The following is a 23534-nucleotide window of genomic DNA, read 5'->3' as shown; positions in this document are numbered from 1 at the left end:
ATTGTACAAAAGTCCTGTGCGTGGACATCATAGTTTATATTGATGCTCATAATTTACTTCCATGTTAGGCACAGCTGTTTTTTTTTTTGTAGAACAAAAGTTTGTATTATTCAAATATAGAATTACAAGCTCAGTTCCTATGCAGATTAGGTCATTTACCTACAGCATTTGTAACACTTTAATCAAATGTGCAAAAGAAATACCTTTGGACAGCCAAAATATTGCAGATGCCACGTATAGTTGACACTTTAAACTGATTCTTTAAACAATATACATATAGCTTCTAAGACAAAGGTTGGTCTAAATTCATCAATTTAATAATTTTTTCCCGTATGTTTGTTTGTAACACATAAAGTCTTAAATTATAGGATACAGAATTCTTAAGAAAAGAATGTATACAATGAGTATATATTTGTAACTATGATTTATACATACGCTGCAATATATTTAATACTGCAACAATCTGTATAGATGGAGTGAAATCAATACTCGGATAGTCTCGCGTTAGCGATCTGCACACGGATTTGAAACAATTTTATAGATTCGATAGACTTAATCGCTATGCACTTTACCTAGACATGTGGAGGTATAAAAGTAAGTAATTAAATGAAAGATTATCTTCGAATATATATATATATATATATATATATATATATATATATACACACACACACACACACACACACATAAAAAAAAAAATAAAAAAAAAATAAAAATTAGTTTATTCATCTCCACAAATTACATATATATATATATATATATATATATATATATATATATATATATATATATATATATATATATATATATATATATATATATATATATATATATATATATATGGTTTCATCATATTATAATGATAATAATATCGTTCATTAGTATTAAAAAAAATATTTACCTCATGGAAAGAAGTAATCGTTACCTAGACATTAGTAACAAACACCATAGGCTAGTATAGTATTATTATTATATAAGGATTATGGTGTAATGTTTCTGTACTCTACAAGTTCACTATCATGTGCCCTTTAAACCGAAGCAGCCATGCAAGCATAGCTGTTTTACAGCAAAAATGCAAGAGGACAAAGATACCAAAATGAAATAATAATTTGATAGGGATCATTTCATTATATCAAAATCAACACATCTGAGTCTGTTAATATGAGAAACCGTAATAAAAATCTAGATTCAACAACTAAAAACTTAAACTGTACAGTTTTACAGGTGAAGCATACGTTTATAAAATGTTTTACCTCATTTAAATTCCTGTATGCCATCGTAATGAAATTTAATATTTAATTTAGGCTCGAGGGAGGGAGCAGGCTAGAGGGCGTGGGATACTCAGGGTTGGTCAAGGGCGTTGCAACGGTGCAGTAAAAATCTTAACGTAGAATAATGTGTCTTAAAGTCAAACACTTAGAGCTCATTTTTAAGGTATAGGCGAAAATCCTAAAAAATCTTTTAACATTTTAAAGCTGTGAAAACTGTCGACTGCACTACAACGTCCTGGATAAATTAAAAAAGAAAATAGAATTTTCAAATAGGTATAAGACATTTTGATAGAAATTAAGCCCAATATTTACTAATAATATAGATTAGCAAGCATAGATTAAGAATTGCACTTGAGTTGGTAAATAATATCAGTGACCATAAATCGAAATCGTAAATAATAAAAAAAAATAAAAGATATTTCACAAGCTATTCAACTATTCAAATAATAATCATCATAATCTCAGTTATTATCTGTCTATTGTTGAACACAGGCCTAATGATATGAAATGAAAACTTTAGTATCCTTATTTTTAGTTTTTGCACTATACTACTTTTTATACGCGACGTGTCCGGAATGTATTGATTGATCTGTAAAGTAAGTTGATTTCTCCATTTCAAATAGTACCTACGTGTATCTAATTTTGCAACATTTAGTTTTTTTAATGGATGATAAAAACGCAGCAGCTTATACACTGGCAGGGCACCATTGAGGGATGATAGGAGAGAATGAAAAGGCAAGTCAATTAGGCCATCGTGATGAATATACCTGGAATTCAGTATATAGGCTTCTAGGGCGGACCGCGGGGAAGTCGACTAGACGGTATATTGCTAGTAATGGAGCAGTTGTAGTTGTAGTAGTTTCCATTATTAACAATCCCTTCCCCTTTTCTACCAACTATTAGAAGTGGCGTTAAAGCATTAGAAGGTAAAAAAATAAACAAAAAATAAACTCATTTTTATAATTTTTTATGATATTATTATTTACTTTTACTAAAATAAAGATAAGGATTTTTACAATTTGATAATAAGTATTAAAATAGATTTTGTAGTCGAAGGAAACCGGAAACAAATTATTAGGACACTATTTTTTTTTTTATACCACTGAGGTGGCAAACAAGCATACGGCCCACCTTATGGTAAGCGGTTACCGTAGCATATAAACGCCTGCAATACCAGAGGTATTACGCGCGCGTTGCCGACCCTGAAGAAACCTTTTACCCCCTTTTGAAGAACCCCATGCTGTAATAAGTCATTCCAAAATGTTCGTGGGAGAAAGCATTCTGAAACCGCGTTGTACGCGACCCTTTAGGCTGTAAGGTATGAGGGTGAACTCCCTGCCGATGGCGAGCCGTACGATGATAGACACTATGTATGTGCGCAACCTTTCTCGCCCACGCAGCGCACTCGACTTGAACTAAAGTGATTCGAATAGCACTGCAGGTGACATTGTTGTCTTTGTTGATAGTAATAAAGTGTTTATACTGTCTTAAAAGTAGTCTAACATATCTATATGTGTTTATACAAAAGTTGAGTCATTCGCACTCGCCGTTTATGTACTCAATGCGTTATTAAACAGTGTACAGAAATTCTATTTTCGGCACACATGTATACAGACATTGATAGAATCTCAGAATATTATTCGAATAAAACATTTTCTCTTACCATACTCAATCATTACTAATACTATAAAAAGTAAATTTGTTGAAACGACTTGACGAATTGTCATGAAATTTGGTAAACGCTATTATGGAATGGAGAAGGATATACCATAGACTATTTTTATTATATTTATTAGTAATAGGAACAAAAAGCCAATGGCATGGATTTTTCGGATAAAGATGGTTAATGTGTTACTGTACTCTAGTTTTTTTTTTACTATATGGAATAAGATACGATCTGACAGCCCACCTGATAGAAAGTGATAATAAATATATCGTCTCCCATAGACATAAACAGTACCATAAATACTCAGAATAAACTGTGACGATCATAATACCTATGATGTGTTAGCATTCTTGAATTTTTTTTTAATGGATGATAATGAAATGGTAGCTCCGCCTGCGCTAACGGTATACGCTGACGGGGCACCAGTGAGAGATGATATGTAAAAATGAAAAAGCAGGTCAGTTAGCCCATCGTGATAAATACACCTGAAATTCAGTACAATGGTTTCCAATGAGGACCACGTGGAGATCGACCTAACAGGGTACATTGGGACTGGTAGTCTACATCACTGAAAATCCCTTAACCCCCTCCCCCCATTCTTGAGGTTAGGTTAATACTATATAATGTCTCTCTACTATCTTTATCTATATTATACATTCACTATCACACCTAATCTTTCAAATCCATATACCAGTCATTCAAACGCTGTTATGTCAACAAGAGTGGGACAGACGTATCCAAGCATACTACTTCTATACACATTTACATCTCTTGCCTTATATCTTACAATTCATAATCTGTAGAGCATAGAATGAAAGCATATCATGGGCGAAACAGTATACTCTGTTATGTCCATGGTACTGCTCATGTCTATAGGCGACGGACCAGTTTCCATCAAGTGGGCCGTCAGCTTGTTTGCCATTCTAAGTTGTATAAAAAAAAGTTCTTTTTTTTTTGGGAGAAAACGCAATTGTATATTTAATATTCTGGTCGTGGTTAAGCAATATCGACTGGCAATACCACTTCTTGGTAGAAAGTGTCCTTTCTATGCCAATTAGATTAAATTGAGAACTGAATTCGGAATTGCTTATTGGGAGGTGAATTAATAATACCAATACGGAAAGCTTTGACACGTAATGGAAATAGTTTATTAGATTGTGTAAATTGTGTGTCCCAAATTTATGTTCGTTGCTTATAAACTTAGTCGATAGAAATAATCATTTATCGTTGTTTTTACAACGAATTCAGTGGTGCAGTGTTAAATATGTTGCTTTGTGTAATTAAATTTTCGAAGTTTAATTCTCGATTGGGTCAATTAAGGGAACATGCTGTTTATGACTACAACGGTAACTTGGACCGTCCACTTGTTCCGAGTCCTATAATATATTTATTTATTTGTTTATTTATTAGTTACTACCTTTTAACAGCGACTTTGTCCGCGTGACCGGGATATGTTTACTGACCGGGACAAAAGTAACCTAAGTGATTAGTTAAACCGTTTAAATGCTATAAGGTAACAAACAGACTCACTGTAACATTTATAATATTAGTAAGGATTATTATTATTGTTTTGATTTTTAGAGAGAGGATTAAGATGTTTAATATTGTACGAATAAAAATTAAAAGTAAATTATGTAAACGTCTGAAGATTAATAGTATATTTGATAAAAAAAAGACTTGTCTAAGTATAAAAAAAAATCGTAATTAAAATACTTCTAGTCTATGTAGTATTGATGATTTAATAATATTTAACTTACATAAATGGCATAACTGAATTCCAGATAAATTTGAATAATATTAATCAAATTGAATGATTAGTTTAATATTTGGCTTTGTCATAATATTTCGACTCATGCTCCTTTTTAGAAGATATTTTTTACTAATAGTACATTTACATCATTATAACATACATAACCATGCATGTTGTAATAATGAAAATATGTATTTACATTGCATGTTAAATGTGATTAATAATGGAATAAGTAATGTTACTTCCATTCCAGATTATGATTAAAATAAAAAAATAAATAAGAATAGAATGAATATTACCGAAATATTCTATAGAGAGCATTAAAATATGAAAATAATTCTCGAACCCTTTAGAACATGAACGAAATTTGTAGTGAAAAAAATATTCTCAATACGTTTTCTCAGGCGGTTACGTGATCAATACAGTATCTGACCTCGTGGTTTATATGAAATATCAATTTTTATATTATTATATTCTTGGGGAAAATTGTTGTTCCATGAATATCGGTGTGGAGAGGTTGTATATTTCTTATTCTTTTTTTTTATATCACAAAAGTGACAAACAAGCCGTCTGATGATAAGCGGTCACTGTAGCCTATGGACGCCTGCTAAACTAAGAGTCTCACGTGCACGTTGATGACTCTAAAGAAACCTTAATATACCCTTTTTAAAGAACCCCATACTGTATAGAGATACAGGGAAATCCTCAGCAGGGAGCTCATTCCACAGCCTGAGCGTTCGCAATTCCTTTGAAATTGCACTGTACGTGACCATTTAGGTTCAAGCGTGTGAGGATGAATTCCCTGTCTTATACTATTTCCGATACACCTTGCATGTGTACATAAAAGGAGTTGATAGTGAATAAATATATGATAAATTTAACGAGCACGTGAAATATGTATTACAAAAATAGTGGCTTCGTATTACACAAACAGCGATAAGGCGCGTACGCACGATAACACCGCAACTGCAGGTAAATGCAACGAGCTGTGTGCTTATCATTCGCTTATCAGGTACGCTTCAATGAGCAGTGACATCAGGTTTACGTATATCTTTAATATTTATGTACACATACATACGTGTATGTAAATATGAATACAAATTAAGCTACTCCAGATAAAGTTTTATTTGAGAAATTAGTTCAGAGTACGATAGGGCTGATATACCTGAAGAAGGTAAAAGCCCTTAAAATAATATTAAAAAAAAAAAGGTTCTGATGATTTTTGTAGGTACGGCGTGTGATATATATTTACCAGTAGTGAATAGATTTTAATAACAAATATTTTTTTATTATTAAAAGGATAATTAAAATTGGAAATTAATAAGGTAATTTAAATTGGGTTTTTTGTTAAAAATGTTAAATCACGTATCACAAAAAAGGCGCAAAATATCTAGATTTTCAACCGTTTTTGTATGCCCACCCACGTAAACTGTCCTGATAATTACAAACACAAAAAAAATTGTTAAATAAGTGCAGCCATTGAATTAGCAATTGAATTCAGCAATTGAATTAGAACAACGACAAATAAAAAAAATATTTATTTAAGAATAGTAAATATTAAATGGTATTCAATTATAGCATACGAGGATAACACCATATCATTCTTTGCATAACTAACCCAATAGAAACTCTACTCTTTATATACGTTCTGCTGGACCATATTCTTGTCTGACATCTTTGTAATATAAATGAAGAAACAAAAACAGAATGTATACGTATAGTCAATAGTATAAATTTGGAACTATTTAAACTGTTTTAACTATTTATAACTCTTTTACTATATTAATGAGTTAAGATATCATTAAAAGGAGTATAAGTATCATTTATATCAGTACATAATCGAAAAAGACGTATTTTGAATCTATTACTTATTACGTACCTACTTCTATGTGTAAGTATAAAACAGAATTGAATGAAGTCGAAAGTGCAAGAACAGCACTATGAAACCGAGTCAATGAACGTTAAAATCCCTGAGCAGTTATGCAACAATACCCACGCCCAATTCATTACCGTTCATTACTACATGGCCCAGTATACACTGCACAGCTGTTCCACACAGATTAAATAATTACGTTTTACTAGGGGGCGTCCATTAATTACGTAAACATAAAGTGGGGGATCTAGTAAATTTCACCAAATTTCATTAATAAGGAAAACGAGGAGCTGGTGGGGGGGGGGGGGGGTATTCAGTGGTAATATTATGAAAATAGTTGGTGGAACATAAAATTAATAAATTTTATATTCTCTGCTATAAAAGTTGTTATTTTATATTTTCCACTTATTTTCATTAAAACAAGTAAATAAAGTAAAATACATAAATTTTATTGTAGCAAACTTCACGATTGGATCTTACGTAAACGGAACTGGGGTTTTATCATTTTTCTTCAAAGAGATGAGAGAAAAGCAAATGCAAAAAACCTCATTTTATATAGAAAGGACCTTCTCTACCACCCAGCATTTGCATCTGTTACAATTGGGTCATAATTCGACGATCGCAATTAGTTACCTTACTAATACTTTTAATTCCAGTTGGCTTTACATTTTTATAAGGCTTTCTTAGAGCATTATTCAAGTGCAAACTGAAATATGCCAAGTGTAACATCCTATATCGTTCGACGTTCATCTTATTTAACTTTACAATTATGTATATCAACTACTGTTCACGAGATTGTTTGTATATTTTAGATTTATACGAGACACGTATTTTATCATTATCTCAAATAATAAAAATGCTTGGATTAAGGAAGGAGACTCACGACAATGAATAAAAGTAAAAAAAGACAGCGCTTATATACTGATGAAATTCCATACTCGAGCAATGGATACGGATCCTTGAATGCAAGCCCTCATTTTAACCTTCTGGAACAATCCAAGGCTAACCGCACTCCCTAGAACAATAAAATCCACTGTGGCAGGGGATAAGCTTACCGCCATCATTTGGATTAATTCTTTATTCAAATTATTATCAAAGTAAGTAAATAATTGTTCTTAGTTTATTAGGGTATTATAATTACAGCCATACACACCAGCAGGGCCCACTTAGGAATAATTTACTTAACAGGAAAGTGACATCAATCAAGCCGTTATGATATACCCGCCGATAACTTATTTACAAGGGTTCGAGAAGCCTGCTCAGATGTTAGATGATATCAACAATATTGTTATGTATTAACAAACAATTCACCCCACTTGCTAGATACTCCACAAGCGGTTGCAAACACTGGAAAATGTAAGCTAACAACCATTACGAGCGTTTGTTTAGATATTGAAAAAAGTATCTTTAAGAATATTGACATCACGAATTCGTATTATCTGTAGTTGAACTTTTTCTTTTTTATTTTATGAAAGACAACCTAAAGGTCCTTATAATTAGTACTTGCCAAACAAAGAAACAGTATTTTATATTGTTATTAAATTAAAAGATTGTTTTATAATATGCTGTTGTTATTTGTAATCAAAATTCGATTTATTGCGAGAATGCATAATCGTTTCGTCCAATTTCCTTTAGACGAGTGGCTAATGAATCTATAGATAGATACGTTATCGTTTATGCATTCATGAGATAAAACAGGTCAACAACGGGCGGCGTAGTAAAGTGCCGAATCAGGCTGACTCGAGTAGGTATTGATACGAATACCTAATAGGTACATGTACTCAGATACTCAATATAGGTACTAAACTCAGATACATGCTATTCGAATACAGATTTCGAATATTTACGATACTCGAGTACAACTTGTGTTTTTATCATAAGTTTATATATATTTATATTTCAACATTTTTTTAATATTTTCTTTCATTATCAAAGGAAAAATAAAATTACTGAGTATTTATTATCTTCATAAAAGTAAATTTCCGAAATTAGTCGGAAAAAGTACTAGAGTATGAAATACTTGAATACCCATATGAATACTTGAGTACCTGTTCGAGTCTTCAGACTCGAATCAAGGTTCGATAAATTTTTTTAGTGACTACTAAAATACTCGAACAAAAGTCGAGTCAGTACATTACTATAGCAGCGTCTTGTTCATTCTCTTGCGCACAGTAACAAAAACGTATGTCTGTTTAAAAATTTATCTTCTTCCTAAGTTATATGCAATTATATTTTGCTATTCACTAATTTCATAATATATTTTTATCACTAAATTACAATGTTTAAATTTAAAAGAAGAAATTGCTGCTTGATAAGGAAGTAAGTACATATGTAAGTAATCGATATCTTTATCAAAATGTGCAAGCGTGTTCATTATAACAACTTTGATAGATAAAACGATGATTAAATCTATCATCCATGGAATATAAGTTCTTGACGGCATAAAAATTTTAGAATTAATTGCCAAAAAATGAATTTAGAAATATGAAAATAGATGTGATCATGAAGATAGAATGGGTCGCTATTCTATATTATATAGAGCAAAACTCACTAGGGGCTATAAAAAGTAGTTCCGTCCCGGAAACCCATTTCCGTTAAGCAATGATGACTCCCAAAATATACCCTAAACTCAAACTACATTATAATAAATCGATCGTTGCTGTCAAAAATATTAATACAAGCCCATTTTTGATTTTGTTTTATTTACGAGTATATTTCAAACGATCCATTATTATTATTTATTATTATGAGCACAATATGAGCCCATGTTCTTCTTTATGCCAAATAGTTTGAGAGCCGAAAGATGAGTAGCAAACAAACCAACATACATTTATTTTCATAAGTATAAGTTATAAGATGATGTAATAGATAGACAATGACTTGATTTGTATCTACCTACAGCAGACAAACAATAACAAACATACATAAAAAGAGAAAAAAAATGCGAAGTAGATAAGAAAAGTAACGCTGACTGTTTTGTGTGCCACAATAAAACAAAATGACCTGGGAGGAAGAGACTGTTCGTATTATCGGACTACCAGTTCCATTGCTAGTAATACACCCTGTCTGGTCGACCTGAAATCATTGTGCTGAATTATAGGTGTATTCGCCACGATGTGCTAACTGACCTACCTTTTCAATCTTACATATCATCCCTCACTGGTGCCCCGCCAGCGTATACCGTTAACGCATCTCCCAATTACGCAGACTAACTCGCGAGTAAAAGCTGATATAAATAAATGCTGTACGATCTCATCTACCACCTAACTCACCCTGAGATGTGTTATGAGAAACAAGAAACAACTGGGGCACAGCTTAATTATATTTCATATCCTACTCAATTACAAAATATTGTTTCCTAAATTGGAACCACTGAGAATCGAAAACAGGACCTTGCTTGAATAAAGCAAGTATCTTCCCAGTGCGCCATGGAGGGCACATGATCACGACAAAATTGGACAGTGAATGTCCATTTCAAAAAAATTTAAAATTAAAAAAAAATCCATTGTTTGTAAATTTTCATCATATGTATGTATAATTTCTTGATGCTATCCGAGATAAACTTAATTTATTGGACAATTACTAGTTTTACGCGAATTTCAAGTCTACAAATTCGGATAATATCACCATACGAAATACGAATGGTCTCATTGAATACCAGAAGAACCACCTACGGTGATTTTTTTTGTCATAAAAACTTTTTTGGTAAAAGCTCATTGTCAAGTTTACTGATTGTTGTTTTTTTATGGAAAAACAGGTGTTGCCTCACTCAATAAATCTCACTGTATTGTATAAAAATGTTTAAAGGAAACAATGAATCTATACATATCTATATAAATGAATGTTTCGATTCCCCGTACACTATCCCCGTAGTTACATCAGTCTAATGTCCGTGCCGTTCCGTTCTTGGTGCCAACTCCACTGTACCACGTCTTTGCAAGTTGTTGAATGATTGCAAGCAACACTTGGATATTCACTTCGATACAAAAGGGGATTTCTATAGGAAAGCATTGCAGTTAATTTAAATAGCCAAAAAACTTATGTGAAGCAATCATCTATTGAATCTAAAAAACTATACCAATGTCAAATACTCAAGAGATTGTTATACTATATTATTGTTTTTGTTAATTAGCATGCTGTGTTTCCTTTAAAATGATTGTACACTAAGTATAAATAGACAGTAATTTTAATACTAAATCTTATCAGTGTAACAATTGCTAGGAGACCAAATAAAGATAAAATAAGATAAAATAAAATATACAAACAAAAATCAATTGCCAAATGTATGTAACCGCATCACTTCAATCAACCAATTGGCTATTTTTTTTGTACTGTACATATTTGTAATTATAAGAACAAGGTTTGTATTAAATGTTTGAAAATTGTACGAAAAAGAGAAAAAATTGTGTAAAAAATCTCTATTTGTCAAAAAAGTGAGTGACACAGAAGACAGTAAGTTCTATTCCACACTATAACACCGATCTCGGTTCGCTCTCGATCCGTTCTCGGTATGATCAGTAGAAATAGTTCGAGTTTGATCGTGACTGGAACGGAACGGCACTGGACTTATAGTATTATACACACATTATTTCTTACGTAATAATAATATTATACCAGACCGAGATCGTACTAAGACCGAATCGAGACCGGTATTATAGACAGTGCGGATTCGGTGTAAGGAAATGTAAAAAAAAAAAATAGTGACAGAATTAACAGCCTAATGCTCAGTTGTTTACTTTCTTACTTTATTTTCATTTCATAGTCGTACTGTAAAGGGAACGTTTGATATCATTTTCTTTATTAGTATATCCATGCAAAGAACGTGCGGGCTTGTATAATACAAAACACTCTACAATATACAATTAAACATTTGCGACAGAAACTGATAATTGGTTTCTATTATCAATTTCTGTAATTTAATTAATTACAAAGTACACACCAACAATATTACCTAATTTGTATCACAACAGCTGTTCCTAAGCTCACCTGTAACAAAGAAACAAAATAATTAGAAACTAAACAATTATTCGATGAGTAAAATTAATTTTCTGTTAAATTAATATTAAGTTACTACAATTATCTATACACAAAATTTGTTATAATATTTATTGGTAATTGTGTAATATTATATTGACTGTCTAAAGATTAATTGCGAAATTTAATTATAACATCCAATTAGTAAAATATTTTATGTTTCAAAATAAAGTTGAATAATGTTAATAGGGTATCATAAAATTGTAAAAAAATCTAGGTTATAAATAATTTTAAATACTATTATTTCACTTATTCCTTTCTTTAATATAAAAAAATAAAGATTTAAAGATATTACTCGACGGATTTTAATGAAATATCACAAACTAACTATGTATAATTATACCAGATTAACAAATAAAGTATATTTTGCAAACAAAGTAGCAGAATATAATTAGTAATTGGATTCGGTTTAACTTTTATAATATTTATATTTATTATACCTCTTATTTACATATAGACAATTATACAGGTAAGTGATGTTGTATATTACATACGAGTACATTTAAGTAATTTTTGTAATTATTATTTCGTAACTTGATTTCAAGCGTCTATAACAAATTTTGCAATTTTTTTATTTGATTAAATTCCTGTGAAATATCATATCAATTACATGTATATTAAGTAAAGTCATAGGTGTTAAATAATTCTACGTTATGGAGCCTCCCAGTCGGTCACTAATCATTGTTATATTTTTATTATTATACGTAAGTTAATTTTAAAGTTATTTCTTACGTTAAATAACAAAATTGTTATATTATAATCAATATTTTTAATGTAATAATTTTTATTTAGGTCATATGCGTGCTCTGTCAAAAGCCACCAACAAATGAAGTTATTTCAACACAGACTTCCTCTTTAAATATATGCTCTGACACCAATGCAGGATCACCTACACCTAAGCTTATGCAATCATTGCTAACATTAGCAGCAGCAAAAGGTGTATTGCCAGATATTCTTCCTGCTTTGCAGACAGTAATACCGGAAAGTTTGCTAAATGTAATTGGCTCCACAGAAGAAAATTTTCTACCTTCTGAAGCACCGGTGTTAGAGACAGCATCTCCTAATACAGCGGAACCAATAACTTCATGTAACGATATGTTATCGTTACAAAAGCCAACGAATATGGCAATACCGGCGTCAACTACTCCATCCAATTTTATTCCAAGCTATACCCAGACTGTTCCATTAACAGTAACTTCATATAATCCATTTACTATCAATGATATTCAACCACAAAATTTGGATTTATCACAACAATCTGTAAATTCATGCTACTTCGATGTCAATGACGCAGAAGTCGCTGCGCCTTCTAGTATAAATTCTCTTCATACAATTACGAATAGAGAATATATTACAGAATCATTAGGAATAACAAATTTTACTGATATAATTAGTGGGATTTCAAATGATTATGTTCTACCTTATCCTGTCCATTTACGTATCAATGTTTCCGTGCCAAATGTACAAGCTCCAAGACATATGTTACCAACAGGACCAGAAGCTTATATGACTACATATCCATATAGTTATCTTAAACCACCTCCTATATCACAATTCATTCCAGCTCCACCTATTATTATTGAAACTTCAAGGTCTAGATTTAAGGATTGGCTTCCGGTAATATTAATCGCAATGTTAAATAAAGGATACGTCGAAGATTGTTGTTGTTGTAACAATGGCAGGTATATTCCCATTCCATATCCAATACCATATCTTGATAATAGTAACTAAATTTAACTTTTTATTAATTAAATTTAATCTAATTTTATGTCTGTTTTTTACTTCGTTTCTTTATTAATAAAAAAATAAATAATATCTAAGTGAAGAATATTTTGTTTTTTATTTCTACGTCTATATTATTCCAATAGACATATTGAGAAACTTTTCCTTTTTGAAGAAATGAGTACTTCTTATATGTCTTATAATCGTACATACTTCATATTTCTATATAGAAAAATGATGAAGAAATTAATTAAATAATATCAACCTACACACAAATGGGATTCGCCTAATTATAACTAGACAGCTAACTCACATTCAAGAAAGTTCGTGTCCTTAATTGACTCGGACGAAAATCCCGATATCTCTACGTAACTTCTCGCAGTTAAACAATTACTGTCAATTAAGTTCAATAGGAGAAAATATAAAAGAAATGTCTATAAATAAATATATGATTATACAATAGAATACTCATCATCATCTTCCTAGCCTTATCCCAATTATTATTTGGGGTCAGCGTAATATGGTTTTATCCACATTACCAAAGGATTTGGCTTATAGTTTTACGACCGGCCGCCTACCTGATGTCAACCCTCTTTGGGTATATCAATAGTATATTCATATATCTATTAATTGGTTGTGTGGTCCAGTCATAGAATAGGCGGCCTCTTCCTTTCGTATAGTCGAATCATGTCATAAGAGACTACTAAGGGAACTTAATGGTCGAGGGATGGGCAGCAGCGTCTTTCTTAGAGCATCACCAAGGCCTAACTGCGGTTGCCAATCCGCCTGCTAAATGTGGTAACTACTGGCAAAACCCCCTTTTGAAAAAGGCCTACGTTTAACAGTGGTCAGTAGAGGGCTGATATGATAATAATATCTATTAACATATATATAAATAAAAAGAGAAACTTAGTGATTGACCTAAGCATAAGACGAAACTGCTGTGCCTAGAGACATGAATTTTCAAAATTACATAGAATGAGTTAATACCTATACATAAGTGTAATAAGATACCAGGTTTTACCTGAGACTTCGTTTACATAATCGAGATATGTTGATTGATCAGGATAAGTCTAAGCCTTTCTCCATTCTAAATAAAGATAAAAAGCTGATGTCGAAACGCCTGAACAAATTTTGATAAATTGTAGCTAAGAACCATCTTGATTATGTCTGCTTTTAAACAAATAAATGTATTATAATCGATCCATTCGTTTAGAAACTACGATGCCACAGACATACACACAGACACGTCAAACTTATAACACCCCTCATTTTGCGTCGGGGATTGAAAATAGAGCGTCGTTACGACAACTACGTCAAACGTGCTTAAATCTTCCTACATACTTTTGTAAAAATATGACGTCTAGACTTGACACGGAATTTCGTAATCGCGGAAGTTCATCCATGCCTTGTTCTACGTCAAATACTTTTTTCTAATTTTAAGAGTGGTCAACGTCGAATTTTTTTAAAAAAAACAATAAAGCATTGTTTAATGGTTCTAACCGATTATTTAAAAAGTGATCAGCTAGCGAACTAAAATATTAATTATAGAATAATAATAATATTTTGCTTTGCAATTTTTTAAATACATTTGTATTATAAAAATCCAAATTTTTTGTGACAGTTTACTCTCTTTAGAATACCACTGCATGATTAATGTTTAAGTTCGCTAGAACTTTTTAAATAATTAATCAGAAACAATGTTCAATTGTTTTTGAAAATTGATAGATAATTGCAACGTTAATTAATTCTTTCTACGCAAAGGTTGTCTGGAAGAGATTGCTTAGCAATAAGACCGCATTTTGCACTATACTATGCTTAATGAAAATCATTCAACAAGCCCTGTAATATTAGTACAGTAAAATGTTACATAAATAAATAAATGATAAATGTATTAATTATTTAATACACTATGCTTAATAAAAATCATTTAACAATCCCTGTAATACTGGTGCAATAAAGTGTTACATAAATAAATAAATTATAAATTGAATGAAAGAATGGATAAATGATGAATGAATAAATAAATAAACGTTGCTATACTTTAATACGAGTAAGCTAAAGTTGTGAACGCTTTTAAGTCTATACAATTGTTTATGATTAGAAATTAAGGATAGTACCTGCTGTCTATTACTTATTTATTTTAATATGAGTATATCAATTGACAACCCTAGTAAAATAAAAAAAAATCATCAGTATCAAAATATCTTTACATCGTAATTAGGTATAATAGATATAATGGTAAAGCGTAGATCTTATATTATATCTGCATAGAAATTAAACAATTTTTTAAATTAAAAATATACAATGTCTCACTACTTTAATTTCTGGCTGATATTACCGTCATATATTTTTTTTATTTTTTACATAAAACCCGTTTAACCTTGTATTCATACATACCCATGATGTATGTAAATGCGATTTTTATTGCCTTATTGTTTTCTACGTTAAAAACATGACCTTAGACTAGGATGAGACAATAATAATATTTCATGTGCCTTCTAGTATCTACTTATTATCTTTTGTATGTTTATCACAATCAGTATATAATATACGTATACGACCTTCACTACGTTATGTTGTCTACCATAGATAGGTACTCATTCATGACATTAATTGCACCGATTCACCGATTCAAAACAAGCAAGATACGTTCTTTGTATTCTCATCTTGCTGTGTCATAAGCGTCACAGCCAACGAAAATATCTGTAAAAATTGGACATACAATCACAGATTGAAATGCGCTATTGAAAACGGTGCATACCTACAAACTACTACATACTACAAACAAATTATGCATTTATTTTTAAGCTAAAGATATTTGCTATCAAACATGCCGAAGAATTCTTAGACTTTTTTTTTAACATCTTAAATATAATATTTTTGAGATGCCTTTACTCTAATGATCTGAATGAAATTTAATATATTTACTAGCTGTGCACGCGACTCCTCTACTGATATATACTTATTAATAGGCTATGATAAAACGGATTATTGTCCGTTCACACTGGCCGGCTGAGCAAATTTTGATCGCGTTTAAAATAGAATTGTAAATTATTGAAATAAAGTTTATTTTTACACTTATTTTGTCGACGTTCGAGCATTCTTATTTAATAAAAAAAGCGAGACGTAAATAAATATAATCCTTATTTTAATGATCTTAAAACTGTTATAAACACAATCAAAATCAGAGGACCTACCATGAAATGTTTTCTGAAATTTCGGAGCCAAACGAAACACAAATTTGATGTTAAAATTACATAATTACATAAAATTACATACGGCATGTACCGTTTGGAAATAATAAAAATGTTAAAATATTGTTCCTTTGGACTTTTATGATAGGATGTATGACGAACGAAATGTTAAACTTCATTTATTAATCCGATTTTAGTATAAACAAAAACACGAAATTGAGTCTGAAATTTCGGAATTTCATTTCATGGTAGACCCGCTGCTCTGCTCTCCGGGTCGATCTGTATGAACAAACACTAAGGTATCAAACATACTTTCACGTTTATATTCTACCGAGTAAACATTTATAGGTTACTATGTTTAATGTATTTATTCATATACAAAATGATTTAATAGGTAATAGTCAGATTAGATAAATAGCCTTTATGCAATCCCAACATATAAATCAAATTACAATGTTAGACTATGTTATTGATGAAATGTTATTGATTAAATCTACTTGTAAATGAAGTAGATTAATTGAATAACAATGACAGCATTGCCTGTTTATCTATGTATAATTGTGACATAATTTTTAAGTTTTAAGGTAAGTTATCATGGTTTTTTTAATAACATATAGGTAAATACTACGAGTATAATGTAAAAAGAGAAAAGTATGGTAAAATTTTGAACTAGTTTAGGGCATGAATAATTCAAACGTAACATAACATAGTAATCTGAGACTTTACTTTCATCTTTTATGAAGCACGATAAAAAGTGTTATATCTAGGATATAAATCCTCTATCATTCACAAAATGTTATTTCCATCTGTTTAACTGACATATTCGAGTAACAAACATTCATTATACCAGTTATAAATTACCTAACACGCTGTAATCTTTGCTTATGTAAATTATTATAAAAATATGTATTAAGATCCAATGAAATGCCATTAATAAATGGTCTTATAATATAAATTTTCACATTTATTATAATAATAGATTGATAGCACTATATGGGCACAACGGTAATAGCAGTATAGATCCGATGTAAACAAGTAATTGCCTAATTTATCAAATAAGATAAAGAAGAAGTTAGCTTGTCTTATTTTAATATTTTTCTATTTTCATGAAGATTATTATTTTATTAAAGTATGAATTATATTAAAATTAATATGAAGACTGGACGGACTGGTAGATAATAACTAATTAACTTGATATCACCTGTCTTGAGTATCAGTGTATAATACTTTGGTATCCCTAAATCATTTCTTGCTGTAGTAATAATACTCGCGCACTTGTCGTCACAATGTTATTTGCTTGAGCATGAAAAAGAAATATTAGATGATTAAGAAACATTAAATAGATATCTATAATAATAAATTTTGTTACTTTTCTTTTATTTCCTGTACATTTTTCTATATAACTCAAAAACATTTGCTCTGTCCCTAAATATGTTATTTATTACATAAGCTACTACGTTAAAATCTTTGTATATATGTATATATGTAACACAGAAATAATCACAGATATATGTAAGTATTTTTTTTTGTTTATAAACGAGAAAGCTAAAATGTTAATTTCATAATCCTGTACTTCAAATACGGAATGGTCTTTGTTAATAAAGTTTATAGACTCATTTAAAAGGTCAGCCCAATCTCTTCAATTACTTTCGACCACCATTTTTACATTTGGGTTACAATATAAACACCTAATTTCTTCAGAGATTATTTGAACTTATTGCATATTTTAACAAGAGGCTTTAAGAGCAAAACAGTTTAATATTCTGAAGTGGATTTCGGTTTTAGATTATGACATTGAATAAGTTTAAACATTATTTTTTCCTTGGCACATTTTAATATAAACAATATTTTTCTATGTCTTTTAGCGAAATAACAGTACTTAAAATTGCTAGATAAAAAAATGTTGATTATATATTTATTTCTATCTCACTTTTGCAGACAAATTCATCAAGCTTATCATCAGGTAGATCGTATGCTTAATTTGACGGGAACAGAAGATAGCAAGATTTAATAAAAAATCCGTGTAATAAAAAATATAGGATATTTTAAAGCGCATTCAAAAACAATACAAGTATAAAATTCTGACTTTCAATAAATAATCAATAACTAACTATCAATCGGCGGTGACAAGCTCGCAGCCACGTTAATTTCCAAAAAAAAAAAAACATAAAATGTACATGTTGAGTGTTACGTTTACCATAATAGTTATGACAAATACTCCTGATTAGTCCATTAGGAATTATAGTCGTAAATATATTATATCCTTTTTTATTTAATTTAATAAGATCATGTATTTAAAAAAAAGCCAATAATTTTTAACAATAGAAATTTAAATAAAAATATATGAGAATATTTTCCTTTAATAAAGATAGGAAGTTATGATGCTGTGACATATTATAAAGTAATATTTATAATAGAGAAATATATAAGCATTGTTTTATCTTACGTTTATCGGTTTTGTTAAACATATTATCATGTCATTTTATCATCATCAGGTAATGAACGTGATGGAGATTCAAGTATACAATCATTATCGTCGTCAACAGATAAATCATTACGAAACTTTTTTAGATATAATAGTATTTAAGAGATTAACAACATCATTTCACAAATTTTCAAGATGTGGTTAACAACAATTTTGTATATATTTATATTTAATATGTGTTTTCAGGTAAGTTATGGTTTTTATTTAATTTCTTCTGGCAAACATTTTTAAGCGACTTACAAACGGAGTTGTTCTCAATTCGTTCTTCATCGATTGTGATAATTTTTCGAGTATTATTAATATTCTTTGCAAAACAAAATCTTATTTGTTGAGATGCAAAATAATTTGCAACTTAATATTTTCATATTTTTAATCGCGTATGTTTAAAATATATGCTTATAGAAACACGATTATTTATTGATGTACATATTTTAATAATTAAAAAAAAACTTACTGATATTACTAGTCAAGAATAATTATGTTGCAATTTAGGATACTGTTTTTGCTTTACTGAATAAGGTGTTATCTTGCGGAAGTTATATCTCTATTATATTTTCAATATTATAATAAAAAAAAATAAAGTTTCAATATTATATAAAGTTATTTTTTTTAATTCCACTACAATTAGTATGTGTGTGACTGTCAACACTCGAGGATTGACCACCATTATTACTACCAGAAGTTCCATACCTTCCATATTAGCGATCAATCACCGACTGTTATTTAATATGTATACATTTAATTTAAACATGTGTGAAAAAAATATCTAATCTGGTTATTTACCAGGAATACTGTTTTTGCATAGCAACATTTATATTATATATTTATTTTAAATAATAATAATTAATAATATTTGTTTTCTTTCAGAAAGTTCTTACACAACTAAGTACGTCTTCAAATACAGGCCTAAATAATCCTATAATATCAGCAGCATTACAAAACAATGGATTGACAATACCGAAAAATTTAAACCAAATACCCAAATCACAAAAATATTTAAACCTCCAACAGATTAATAAAATGCAACAACCAGTGAATTTACAACAACTGAACTTACAACAAGCATCAAACTTGCAAATGGAAAATTTACAGCAGGGAGCGAATTTGCAACGAGCCACAAATTTACAACAAATGAATTTTCAACAATCCGGTTTACAACCAAATTTACTGCAACAACAAAATTTATCACCCGTATTAAATAATATCGCAAGTCAACGGCCTGATTTTTCCCTAGCTTCTTCGCTTATCTCCAATTCTAATTTAGCAAAAATAAATAATCCACCAATGAATAAACCTGTCATAAATGGAAATTCTATTCAAGGATTTCAGTCTCGTTTCAATCCAGGATTACGTAACGTTGCTCCTGCCACATCTAATTTTAATTTACAACCAACTGTACAAACGTCATATACAGGTTTTATCCCAAACGGACAAAATGCATTCCTTAATATGCCTCAAGTAAATCAAGCAACGCCAGATCAGCTTTCGTCCATTTCAGAGACACCTGTTATCAATCAACCAAGTCTAACCTTAGTAGCACAACCTGCTCCAGATCAGCAGTCTTTAAATATAATACAGAATGTCCCGATGGATTATCAAAATCAAATTTCAATAATAAAGTCTGTACAACCTCAAGCATCCCTCGAAGGAATACAAAACCAATTACCATCACTCAATATGAATCAAATACCAGTACTCTCGCCTAATCTTCCACAATCTCCAGATTATCCATTATTTCCTCCAGACTATTCTATCGATTCGTTATTAAATACAATGTTATCGAAAAAAGATTCAAAATCGTCAACTTTGAAGATGTTATTGCCTCTTATATTTAATTTATTGAAAGAGAAAAACACTGGTTGCCGGTGTCAATGTTGCGGATGCATGAAGGATAACATGCTAGTACCCCAAATATTTAGTGAATACGCGAAACAAAACAACTATGGATTGCGATACGACGAAAAGGATGATATCGAAACGTATAGGCCAAGAAATAATAAAAGAAAACATAAAAAATATAACAAAGAAGACACAGATAGCAGAGAATATGATGATGATTACAACGATTCCTATGAAGATGAAGAAGATTAGATTTGTATAATTTTTATAGTTTTAAATTAAATATAGGCAAATTATGAACTGTGATGAAAATTTATTTAATGTAAGTAGGTTATATGCGATGTACGTTTATATTAAAAGAAAAATGTGTTATGTTACTCGGTGTAATAAAATATAATTTTTATGTTACTGCGTTATTTCTTTCTTTTATATGTGTTTGCAGTCTTAGAAGTAAAACAAATTACTCTCGTGTTGGTTTCATAATAATTGTATCATGATTGGAGAATATTTTTTGTTGTTGTGAAACAAAATCTTAAATTAGTAGTATATTTTGTTGTCAAACAACAGGACATTCCTAGTTGTGATATAGTATAATTATCTTGTTACGTACGGTAATTTCTGTTAATCCATCCATTTTTTATTAGATATAAAAAGTATCTACCAAAAGACATATTTGCTAGAGCGTTAATAACTTATTTTAAGTCAAATATTATATTATGTCATTTATTAAAAAAGACCTTCTAACTGTACAAGAACAAACTAAAAAAAGCCTTTGTTTAAATACATTATTAATTGATGTTTAGAATAAACAGTTGTCATCATTGTTTCAAAGTTCTCGATTAGTTTCAGGAAAGCTAAAAAAATCTACCCACAAGGACAGACGAAAAAAAATATCTGTACTCTAGCCACTATATTAATACCCAAACATTTTTCTGGTAGCATTTCTAGGTAGCGACTGTATCTATCTTAGTTTAGAACAAACATAGTTGTCATAATAATAAAGTTTCAAGGAACTTTGTAAAGAATAAGACAGCTTTAGAGCTCATCCGGCGTGCCATTGTCTGTATCGCGGCTGGTACATTTTTTTATATTTTATCTTTATTATAAACAAGTACAAAAATAAAAATAAAATAACAGCGTTTATAAATTACTGTCTGTAACCTTTTTATAATATATTAATAGAGTTTTTTATGCAACTTAGAATGGCAAACAAGCTGTTGGCCCAACTTACAGAAAATGGTTACTGTCGCATAGGCGATATGTCTACAGAGAATAGACAAGGAGTACCATGGACATAACAGAATATACTGTTTTGTCCATAATACCCCTAATATATATAATTTCTGAGGACTAAATTGCCCTAAATTACACTTCAAACCGACACATACTCATGCAAACACAACTACTTCACGGTTGAAACACAAAGTTTAATTTGTACAAAAGTCGTCTGCACGAGTAGCCCATGATACAGTTCGTAACAGAAATGTCTACAAAAGCATTGGTCAACAGTTTTGCCATTAAGAAATGCATAAAAAAAAAAAATATATAAAATCTCAATCACTTACTTCACCGCTTACTAAACCGCTTATTTAATATTTTTATGTGACATTTAATTATTATTATAATATCTACTCAGAATAATTAATACAATATAAATTGAATACAAAACTATAAATAAAATTTTAAAAATTATAATGTATTTTCTTTGTGCGTATGTTACGTGGTACTTACGTCATTTTAATTCTGACCCGACTTTCATATACGTCAATATATTTTGCTTCCATGTCTCCATATAGATTTTTATTATCAGACTTTGTTTTTTATGTAACAACTTTAGAATATCGTTATACATGAAATAATTTGATTTTTGCGAATTTATAATTATGGAGACCTTTATAAATACATATTTTATTATAACTATCACGCACAAACCCTTTTAGACAATTATTAATTTACCAAAAAAAATCTGTTATCAATTTAAATTAATATTTTAGTTGAAATTTAATTATCAAAATTAGCCCATCATTGATACTGCTACATGTATAAATAAATAATAATATTACTAATAAAGAGCCTCTCCACCCATTCCATTTTTAATTTTATCCCTCCTCCTCCTCCTCTTTAAATCCTCAGAATCGTTTAAACACTGCATGTGACAGTCTCTGTCAAAAGAAAATATTGCCACCGAGCTACAACAATTACTATAGATAAAATAAATAAAAACAATTATGTATAATTTGCACTGTGTTTCGTTTATCACCGAAACAAATTAAAATAAGATTCTTAAGTTCGTAATGAATAAATTAACTAACTAAAAGGACTTTATGTTAAATGAATACATTTGCTGTAAGTCCATCTACAAATTTATAGTCTATTAAGTTTCTTCGTTGAAAATAATTAATTAATTAACTTTAAATATTTAATTCATTCAAATCTACTCCTACAAATTGTTTTAATGCCTGTATTTTAAGTTTTCCAAACAATTTTTTTTGTGATTTTAAATTAAAAAAAATATATATTTATACTTCATTGCATACAAATATTACGAGTAGATACATTGTTATAAATTATTTTGAACAAAATGTACAACAGGCAAACTTAACATTATAACAATTTTCATATAAAAAAAAAAAAAATTAAAATAATTTAAAAGAATCAATCATTTTAAAGTATTTTAGGATTTTTTTTCTAATTAAT

The 23534-nt window shown here is 29.9% G+C and overlaps 3 protein-coding genes across 5 annotated transcripts in view; 2 read left to right on the top strand and 1 right to left on the bottom strand.

The window, feature by feature from the left end:
• Positions 1-23534, bottom strand: part of LOC113522653 (serine/threonine-protein phosphatase 2A regulatory subunit B'' subunit delta-like) — a 175953-nt gene that overhangs the window by 67825 nt on the left and 84594 nt on the right. The window lies entirely within an intron of this gene.
• Positions 12125-13347, top strand: LOC128201245 (uncharacterized). Its single transcript, XM_052897637.1, has 2 exons — positions 12125-12298; positions 12387-13347. Exons 1-2 carry the CDS (start codon positions 12248-12250, stop codon positions 13323-13325), a joined length of 990 nt encoding a protein of 329 aa, XP_052753597.1. The 5' UTR covers positions 12125-12247; the 3' UTR covers positions 13326-13347.
• On the top strand, positions 19079-21213 carry LOC128201244 (uncharacterized). Its single transcript, XM_052897636.1, has 2 exons — positions 19079-19184; positions 19866-21213. Exons 1-2 carry the CDS (start codon positions 19134-19136, stop codon positions 21087-21089), a joined length of 1275 nt encoding a protein of 424 aa, XP_052753596.1. The 5' UTR covers positions 19079-19133; the 3' UTR covers positions 21090-21213.

This window comes from Galleria mellonella, unplaced genomic scaffold (assembly GCF_026898425.1).
Source record: "Galleria mellonella isolate WM207_F2 unplaced genomic scaffold, CSIRO_AGI_GalMel_v1 utg38, whole genome shotgun sequence".
Taxonomy (NCBI): domain Eukaryota; kingdom Metazoa; phylum Arthropoda; class Insecta; order Lepidoptera; family Pyralidae; genus Galleria; species Galleria mellonella.
The sequence above is the reverse complement of the archived record's forward strand: the minus strand, read 5'-3'. Positions and strand labels throughout refer to the sequence as shown.

What these genes read in the sequence shown, in the direction of transcription:
- LOC128201245 (XM_052897637.1), top strand. Translation starts at nt 12,248, where the DNA reads ATGGAGCCTCCCAGTCGGTCACTAATCATTGTTATATTTTTATTATTA. An exon ending in TTATATTTTTATTATTATAC is followed by an intron (nt 12,299 to 12,386) that starts GTAAGTTAATTT and finishes ATTTTTATTTAG; the next exon opens with GTCATATGCGTGCTCTGTCA.
- LOC128201244 (XM_052897636.1), top strand. Translation starts at nt 19,134, where the DNA reads ATGTGGTTAACAACAATTTTGTATATATTTATATTTAATATGTGTTTT. An exon ending in TATTTAATATGTGTTTTCAG is followed by an intron (nt 19,185 to 19,865) that starts GTAAGTTATGGT and finishes GTTTTCTTTCAG; the next exon opens with AAAGTTCTTACACAACTAAG.